The 9,431-nt window shown below is 40.0% G+C and overlaps 1 protein-coding gene across 1 annotated transcript; it reads left to right on the plus strand.

Annotated features, from left to right (window-relative positions):
* The first annotated feature begins 1,461 nt into the window (after nucleotides 1–1,461).
* LOC136413186 (A disintegrin and metalloproteinase with thrombospondin motifs 12-like) lies at nucleotides 1,462–9,036 on the plus strand. The gene is made up of 22 exons (XM_066396579.1): nucleotides 1,462–1,705; nucleotides 3,800–3,970; nucleotides 4,027–4,238; nucleotides 4,291–4,463; nucleotides 4,517–4,670; nucleotides 4,720–4,931; nucleotides 4,989–5,138; nucleotides 5,190–5,333; nucleotides 5,602–5,845; nucleotides 5,899–6,108; nucleotides 6,363–6,468; nucleotides 6,923–7,047; nucleotides 7,111–7,228; nucleotides 7,281–7,407; nucleotides 7,462–7,582; nucleotides 7,631–7,727; nucleotides 7,894–8,056; nucleotides 8,110–8,246; nucleotides 8,302–8,459; nucleotides 8,507–8,561; nucleotides 8,616–8,780; nucleotides 8,837–9,036. Exons 1-22 carry the CDS (start codon nucleotides 1,633–1,635, stop codon nucleotides 9,034–9,036), a joined length of 3,315 nt encoding a protein of 1,104 aa, XP_066252676.1. The 5' UTR covers nucleotides 1,462–1,632.
* Nucleotides 9,037–9,431: the final 395 nt, after the last annotated feature.

A 9,431-nucleotide genomic window follows, 5' to 3' on the forward strand; every position in this document is an offset into this window, starting at 1 on the left:
TTTACCTGATCTTCTAAAAATAAAAATAGCAAAATTACTACTATTTTGTCCCTCTGAAGCCTGCAGGAAATCAGATTTAAATCGCTTCCTCATTGATAACTACGTAGGAAAATCTGCGTTTGAGTAGTTTCCAATCTAAAATCGATTATCATACGTCGTGTTGTGTAAACTGCATTTACGTATTATGAATCTAATATTTCGCCTTCCTGCAGCACTTCTGACGTTTCGGTTAACTTGCCTCAGGAGCTGTTAACCCCGCTCATTACCATGTGAATTATGCTCATCTTGGTACCTATCGAAAAAGCGTGTGTTATTGTTAAGTTAAGTGGGTTCAATTTCGAAAGCGAACAATGGCTCCTAAAAGCAATCAGTCACCAGATATGCTCTACTAGATCAGCGATAATGATAATTTTGCTCCTGAATTAGGTTGCTGCTTCAGTCTCCCGTCGGCTTTGGATATGTGCCATTGTTGTCGATTGAAAGCGTTTATAATGCCCCTACTTTGAATAGGGGCCATTAGCCAGATTATATGACGACAAACTTTACGCATCGAGGGATGTAAACTTTGGCTGAGTTACACTTCATTTGGTGGGTTTAAAAACAGGAAAACCATCATGAAAAGTCTAGTAATTTTAGGCAAAGACATTGGGCTTATGAGTTTCCTGAGTTGTAAAAACAATTAAAGAAAATTCTATTAGCCAAAGTGAGTTTTTTGCGCCAATAAGCTTTGGTGTGAGGAATTCCTTAAAAAAAAAACAGAGACGCAGGAAATAAATTGATGAAATTACATACTCTGGGTAAAAGAGTTTGCGCCCAAGAATAGGGGGGACGTTGAAGAAACTTGGTCCCTCGTAAAGCCTCTGAAATTCCGTGTACACTTCACATGAAATGGAGAAATCTTCAGTTGATTAATTTCACCTGATTACTACACTAATATCCTTGACAATTATTGAGGATATATTGACTAAAATCCCCAGTTGATTCCCACATAACTAACCTCACTCCTGCTATAATCATGTTGCAATTATCCGGCTCAGAGACTCTATAATAAACCTCATGGTAAACGAGCAATTATTGGCTGTTTTACCTTTCCCATCTAATCTGCTCGGAGCCGTATTGTTGCCCTTGCGTTGCTTATTAAATGCGCTAATTATTACGGTAGCTGAGAATAGCTGGACCCAGTGACGTATGCAAAAGCCCTAAACCGATAACTTCGGGCCGAATTCTGCAGGAATTTGCGACTAAACACGTTCGTTAGTTACGACCCACACCCAGTTTCTTCGTGTGCGTCTTCAATAAATAACTGAATTGAAGCCTCGACATCTTCTGCAGTCTGCGCAGGAAGATTCAGATTGAACATGAAATGTTTAATAATTATGTGAATTAAAGTTATATTTAGTAAACAGAAACAGGTCTGAATGTAATGTTTTTGCAGAAATCCTGCCAGTAAATAATCGGATTGACAGAGCTTCGCAGACATCTTTTTCACCCGTCTGCCTGCGACGGCCCTGCAAGAAATCCGTTCTCACAGGTCGGCACAGGTAGATCTTCCTCGCAACCGTGATTTAATGTCCATCCTGACATGTGTCAACCTTTGTCATCGTCCATATGTCCGAATAGAGCTATTACCGAATGATGATTAAATTTGTATTATGGACGATGGTGTGTAAGTGGGCGATAACGGTCTCCGATGCAGTTATACACGGTGAGCTTTCATTGAAGAATTTTCTTGCAATTATGGTCTATACGTTGAGATGAATTGTTTCTTGCTTCTTTACATTTTTTGAGAATGGCACCGCGCATCGGCAGTGGGGACTCGTACGCTATTCCCGCATAAAACACAGGATAACATTTTGCCCTTTACTTAAGGTTCGGGCGTTAACACCCTTGAAAACGTTTCGATACCGAATCTCTCACCATCTTCAAAACTCGGAAAAAAATTAGTAAAGAACGAAGCTGTTTTTTTTTAATTTTTCAATTTCATGTTCGGCGTTTTTGTTGGTGTTCACTTTCCTTTCATGCGTCCTCGGTTTCCCCCTTGTTTAAGCATTGATCACCGAGCGTTATCCATGCTCTCCAAACGAGGCATTTGGGTACAAAGTATTGGGGTCTTTGTTTCCCAAGTACAATCAGGCAGTGGCGATGAAAGGAAAACACGAGTGGTTCATTACCTTTCGTCGCAAAATAGATATTTTATCAAAATAATTGATCACACGTAAATCAACTTAACAAAACTGCCCCGTATCAAGATCGCCTTGGCTCTGACAGACAGAACAAAAGAAACGCGAGATAGACAAAAGATAAAGCCGACATCGGTAATGGGCCAAAGATATCTTGAGTCCCGTTTCATTTTATTATCATTTTTTTTTAGATCAATGGTTGAGTCATGTTTCCTAAGAAAAACGCCTCCTTAATAAGGCCGGCTCTTGCGCAAAAAATTCACAATAACCTTCTTCATTAACGGCTCAAATATTGGCCCTCTTTTCGACTCCGCCCCTGACCTAATTTCCGGGCTAGCAATATTATTACAGTAATATTCCTTTTCGACGTTCTGTTTCTTCACGAAATTCATCGGGTCCAATATGGCTCCATGTTACTCACAGTATTGAAAACGTAATTGGATAGGACCCTCGCAACACCTTTATTGACACGATGAAAAAAAACCACAAGATAATGGAAAACACGAGAATCAAGAAATCGAAGGATGGGTGAGGGCGATGATGATGGTGAAACCTTTGGAAGCTATTTACTCGATTACTGAATATTGAGGAGAAATAAATTGTACGGAATTTTCATGCTTTTTTTTATTAATTTTTTCCTATTGGAAATCATTTAGCCTCACTTAGGGCCGGTTCTTCAGTTTAAGAGCATTATTAGCTAACGACTAACTACGTACAGTTTTAGTAGGACATTGCAAAACCGGCCTGTATAGCGAACTGCAGGATGATTAACCATTAAGAATCAGCAACTTGAGAATCTCGGTTTGAAACGAGGGACTTTGGGTCATGAAGGGACTACTCAGGAAGTGGCAACACCGCCACGCTCTTTTGTCAAAACCACATGGTCGACGTCATTGGTTAACTTGCGAGTGCGACAGAAACGACCAAATGCAGCTACTGCATGGATAAAAGTGCTAGGTTGCCAGTTTGTGTACTAAGTCATATCACTAATTCGTCACAGATTTCTAAAAAGTTGGATTTTCGCCACTTTAATTGCCATAAAATCGAATGAAAAGTGGTGGTTGAGGAGAGAAAAGGGCCTCTAATGGACTCTTCGAGAAGTGGTGGAGGGGGTCCTTGGTTCTTCTGTTCCTATTACTAGCTGCTCTTTCATTTCTCCTTTCTCTTCCGCATCCATCAAATTCTAAGACAACGTTCTCTGTATAATTTTTCCTTCAAATTTCACATTCAATAAGGTTCTTCCTCGTATCTGTTCAAGCAAATTTGACGCAGTATATTTCCGCACTTATACCCGATTCTGCTGACGAATTTTCGTAACTAATTCACAATGAATCATCACAAAATCGCATACATATGGATGAATTGTTGTTTTGTTCCCTGGACAAAGTTATTACTAGATAAACACGATAATTTCTTATTAGCAACGTATACGCGACGTGTAAAGCAGATAATTAATGGCGACAACATATCGTGATTAGAGTTAAGTTGTAACTAGTTATTTTAGAGCGCTCATTGATTCTCATTACCTGCATATTTAAATAGATCTTTCTTCGCATTACGCAAAGCGAATAATCATTGCAACGCAGGCACAAAAATGTTGATTAATGTGTCCTTTTAAGGCAAATACACAAAATCCCTTAATAAAGACTACCATCTCGCAATTCCGCACAAGCTTACTTCTGATGGGAAATTTTCGAGCTTTCACTTGTCCCACTTCCACGACTACCGAATAGAGCTGTACAAAGAACGGAAAAAACGTTCCATGAATGATCCGGAAATGCTTCATTACGGTAAAAAAATCGAGGCACTCTCAGTACGGAATCGAATGGTGCCATGTGTTAATTAGGTGTGGTCTTGAATGATGCCTTGTACCACCTGGAGCTTTGGCCAAATCGAGACTTCTTGCACCCAAATCTGGTGGTCGAAAAACGAGACCCGGAAATCAAGATCAGAGATCGGTATGTTCGGACCTTGAAAGACAAGAAATTGTGCCACTACACTGGCCGAATTAGGGGGTTCCCACGGTCAAGAGCGGCAATTTCTACATGCGATGGATTGGTATAGCAATTAACTACTTTCAAACCCGAAAAACCTTAATGAATCATTTCAGGCAGGTTACATAGCATTAGGCAATAAAACGTACTATATAGAGCCAGTGGAGGGACATACAGCCAACGATGAAGGCCATCACTTGCATGTAATCTACGACCAACCTCTGGATGGGGAGAGGCGCACTTGTGGATCCCTGGATAGCTGGAAAGATTCCATGAAAGATCGTTTTAGGTTGGCTTCGTTTTATTATAAAAAATCCTCAATAAAAACTCATTGCAATCTAGTGAGGAGCTCTTCAAAGGGCAAGACATTTTTAAGGCCAAAAGATCGGAGGTGGACCACACGTATATAGAAGTAGGAGTAGTGTGTGATCGAACCTTCCTTATGTACCATCGGAGGAGAGATGTAGAACTTTACGTGATGACTATAATGAACATGGTACCAGAGAGCTGAGACACAAAACTATTTTTAATGAAGTTGTTTTAAGGCAGCTGATTATTACCACGATTCCTCAGTGGGTCACCAAATGGATTTGGTGGTGGTAAGAATCATCTACCTGGAAAAAGAAGAGAGGGAAATTAACTTGGAAATCAACCGCGATTCTGCAAAAACCCTGAGAAGCTTCTGCGATTGGGCAATAAGAGTCAACACTCCGGTAGACAGCTCTAATCATTATGATTTAGCAGTACTCTTGACTAGGTGTATAAATCCCTTAACATCATCTTTAACACGTAACATTTCTTTTAATTAGAATAGGTTTGATCTATGTGCTCATGCTGAAGAAGACTGTGGCCTCACTGGACTGGCCTATCTTGGAGGAGCTTGCTCTAAAGACAGTAAATGCGCCATCACTGAAGACATAGGTTTGGCTTTGAGTGTGGTTGTGGCTCATGAAATTGGTCACTTGTAAGTTAAGCTATTTTGTTCATATGGGAGCTAGCTGAATCTTGCTCTTAGGTTAGGCGCTCGACATGATCAACAGGAAACACCCTGTGCTTCTCAAGACATAGATGGCAGCTTCTTTGTCATGTCTCCTGTGGCCAACAGCTACACCAGGCGTTGGTCTTCATGCAGCAGAAGCCTGATCAATGCTTTTCTGGAGTACTATCTGTCTATACAGGGTTTCAAAAAAGTCTAGAAACTCAAATTTTTCTTAAATAATACGTTCTTGTCAAAATCCAAAAACACGTCAGGGGATTTACTCTTAAAATCGTATTTTTACGGATTTTTACTTTACTTGACACCTGTCAAAGTTCGATGTCAAAAGTCAAAGTCAAATGATAAAATAAGTTTATTGAAGGGAACGTTCTTGTGTTTCCAAATTCTTTTGACACCTTAAAAAGCGCAAAGATAATGCCAAAAATTTCAGCAACAATCTGGGACGATGTCTGAGCGATGTGCCTCACCCGACCCTCTACCCCTTCAGTGAGAATTTACCAGGGGTGATTTACGACGCTAACGAGCAGTGCAGGTTTATGCTACCTTCTAGTTTAGGGGTTTGTTCCTCTTTCATGGAACAAGTTTGTCAAAATTTGGTATGCAAGATCAACGAGGGGGAATGCATTGGGAAGAATGAGATTTCAGTTGATGGTACCAAGTGTGGAGAGAACAAAGTACTAGGAAATTTTGTTGGAAACAATAGATCGACTAAATAATAAATATTTAGTGGTGCTTTAATAGGAACTGCATAGAAATGGGACTGAGGCCTGAGGCTATTAATGGGGGATGGGGTGCATGGGGCCACTGGTCTGCATGCACCAGAAGCTGCGGAGGAGGACTTACTTTTTCGGACAGGGAGTGCACTAACCCTCCGCCGGCTAATGGAGGCAGGTTTTGCTTCGGAGAGAAGAGAAGAATGAAGATTTGCAATTCTCAGGTAAAAGGAAAAAGTAGCAGCCTTATCGGGACACAATTTTGGAGTTTCCATTAATTCATTCATTCAGGCACAAATTTTACGTTATGAATATCGTATCTAGGAAGCGAAATTGGTTGGTGCGGATGGTCTGTTTGCTTAAAAATTCATTGGTGCGGATTTAAGGCGATGAAACTTTTAAAAATCGAACTCCACCGTCTGCAATACTTTAATTAAATAGCGAAATATGTGTTGAGTAAATTTAGCACCCACTTTAGCCTTGCCCCGGAAATTTGCCCACATTCCGCCAACAGCAGTGCACGGAACAGAATTCCATACCCTGGAACGGTGAATACCATACCTGGACCTCAAGTTTCCAAGAAGGTACGTCATTATCATTTTTTAATACGTAATTCCACCCACAATTTGCACTTCAATTCCGCTTTTTACGCCCCGAAAAGTTCCCTGAAAGTTTAATGATGAAATTTCGAAGGCGGCAAAATGCAAAGGTAAGAACACATCCACAACTCATCAAATCCGCTTTACGATCCTGACAAATTACTTTCGGACTAGTTCCGTTTTGAAAGTTGGCTGGAAATATCGTTCCTCCCCACATTTAAAATGAAGTTTTAATTGCGGCAATCAAAAATTCACAAACTGGAAAATTTTTATGTAAGTCACGTTTGACGGCCGGCCGTTCCTTGGAAAATTGCACGGCGAAATCTCGGAAACTTTGTCTAACTCGCCGCAAATTACTTAATTTCTTCCGGAAAAAGTTTGCGATTATCGTGGAAATGTTTCATCATTCCATTCTTCCATCACTGAGCGAAACTTTCAGAGGAACCTTGCGTGCTTTATTGCGTCAACGAGCGATATGTCTTGAGCAAGTTGCAGGCCATTGCCAAGGATGGTACTCAGTGCAAACATGGAACCAAGAACATCTGTATATCAGGAGTTTGCAGGGTACTTCGTACCGCTATCGCTTATGTAAAAATAACTAAGGTGTCCCTATTTTAAAAATGATAGGTGGTAGGGTGTGACGACGTTATAGGATCGGATGCCGTTGAAGACCGGTGCGGGGTGTGCAACGGGGATGGAACTCAATGCAAGACCATTCAGGATATTTATAGGGATATAGGGAGAGGTACTTCACTATTGCCTTACAACACGACAGTTTTTTTAAGGAGATTCAATAGGTTATACTAAGGTTGTAATGGTGCCTTCCGGAGCCAGGAAAATCGTTTTTGAGGAGAAAGCTCCTTCCGAGAACATCATGGCTATCTCCGATAGCAGCGAGAAAAAGTTTTACTTGAATGGAAACGAGTACTGCAATAGTTAATATTAAAAATTCCATTTTCTTTCTCTGTGAAATTGCAGCACTGAAAATTTGGATGGAGAATACCAGATCGGCCAAGCGATTGGAATCTACATGCACTCAGAACCAAATAAGGAGATTTTCATCTTGAACGGTCCTCTAAAGGAGGATATAGTTTTTTTTGTAAGCTCCGAACCTCAGCTATACCCTCAATAACATGAGTCAATTCAGGTTGATTTCTTTGACCAAAAAAACCCAGGCTTTGCCTATAGGTGGACAGAACTAACAGTAGATTTCACCTACGAGCCTCAATATCATTGGGAAATTGGTAAGTCTCCTCACTATTCCAAAACTGCTTCAAAGAATTTAAACGTTCTACAGACGAATTAATGCTAATGACATACACAGGGCGTATCATTAATACGGAAAAGTGGAGTTTTAGCACTACAAACGTGAATTTTTTTTAAATTTCAAAAATCTGTCTTGCCTCACAGGAGAATTTGGGGACTGCTCAGCAATCTGTGGGGGAGGCGTTCAAACAGCAATCATAAATTGCATTGAAGAGAATGCAGGAAAAGTCAGCACAAATTTCTGCGGAGGCATTGACAAGCCTGAGGGCCTTACAAAGAATTGCAACGAGCAGGAGTGCAAAAAGAAGTATTTTCGATGTTTTTTCGACGAAATCTGATTATCGGTTGTGGAAATTTTAGATGGCAGGTAGGCCCTTGGGGTCGATGTAGGGGTTGCAAGAACAGAGGTGGCTTCCGTACGAGGGTTGTTCAATGCGTACAGGAGAATTCCAAAAAAGGGGGTGACAAGAGTTTGCTTGAAGACACTGAGTGTGAAGGTTAGTCAAATGATTTTTTTGATATTTTGAGATCGTGTGAACACTTGTTTTGAAGACGCGAAACCTGGTTTTTTGGAGCTGTGTGAGACTGAAGAGAAATGCAGACGCAAACGCTGGGAATCCGCTTATATTCCCGGAAAGCACCAAAAGAATATATGGAGGCAGATGAAGAGGAATTTTACTTATAAAATACTTAAAGTGAGACATATGAATATATTACTTTCTAATTTATTATCACTTAATCACAGGCAAAATACAACCCTGACGAGGAGTTTTCGGAACAACATAGTGAACAAAATCAAATCAAGGCTTATGGTTTGTGTAACTTATAGGACAGACTTTGAAAGTTTTATGTGCATATAATTAAAGCAAACAAATTAATCTACGACTTTCGGCCCCTCGAAGAAGAAATCCTGATCAGATACAGTATTAAACCGAACCCTCTCCAGGTCCATTTGTCTGATAAGGCTGATTCTCAGTTAGGGGGTTTGATTGGGGACGTCATAGATACTCAACATAAGATGGTTATCAAGGGTAAGGCATGTCATTACCCACCTAAATTCTGGATTTTCAAATTTGGTTCTTATTAGGTAAAGAGGCTGTCACAATGAAGCAGAAATTGGAGCATAGCGGCAACTTTACTTTACAGGCACTTACTTGTCTTGATTGTCATGCGAAGAATAGATCTGATGTAATGGATCAGAGTTACGGGAAGCCCAAAGAGAAGGATGAGGAGAAGGAAGGTGACAATGGAAAAGGGGAAAATGTGAAAGATAGAGATGGCAAATGAGAAACCTGAAACACGGTAATTGATTTGAAGATAATAAATGTAGCCTTAAATTAGGTATACAAATGTAAACCCTTGTAAAAAAGTAAACGTTTTTCTTTGAAATTCTTTTATTTTGGTAATGAGATGCCAGAGGATGATTTAATCAAATTTTTTCAGTTATGCAAAGTCATGTAAAATAACCGTTTTTTATGCCAGACTGCTTTCAGCCTAATATTTTGAAATTTAATCCTCCATTTAGACAATCAATTCCCCAGCATAGTGCTGGCTCATTCCCTCAACTCAAGTTCTTATACCGTCTTTTTATCAACATTATATTGTTTTATCAAGCCTTAAAAGCTTATTATTTTGTCTAGTTAAGCTCTAATTTGTCCCCTTTTCTTTCATCGGCAAAGTAA

This window comes from Euwallacea similis, chromosome 13 (genome assembly GCF_039881205.1).
Source record: "Euwallacea similis isolate ESF13 chromosome 13, ESF131.1, whole genome shotgun sequence".
NCBI classification, from domain to species: Eukaryota; Metazoa; Arthropoda; class Insecta; order Coleoptera; family Curculionidae; genus Euwallacea; species Euwallacea similis.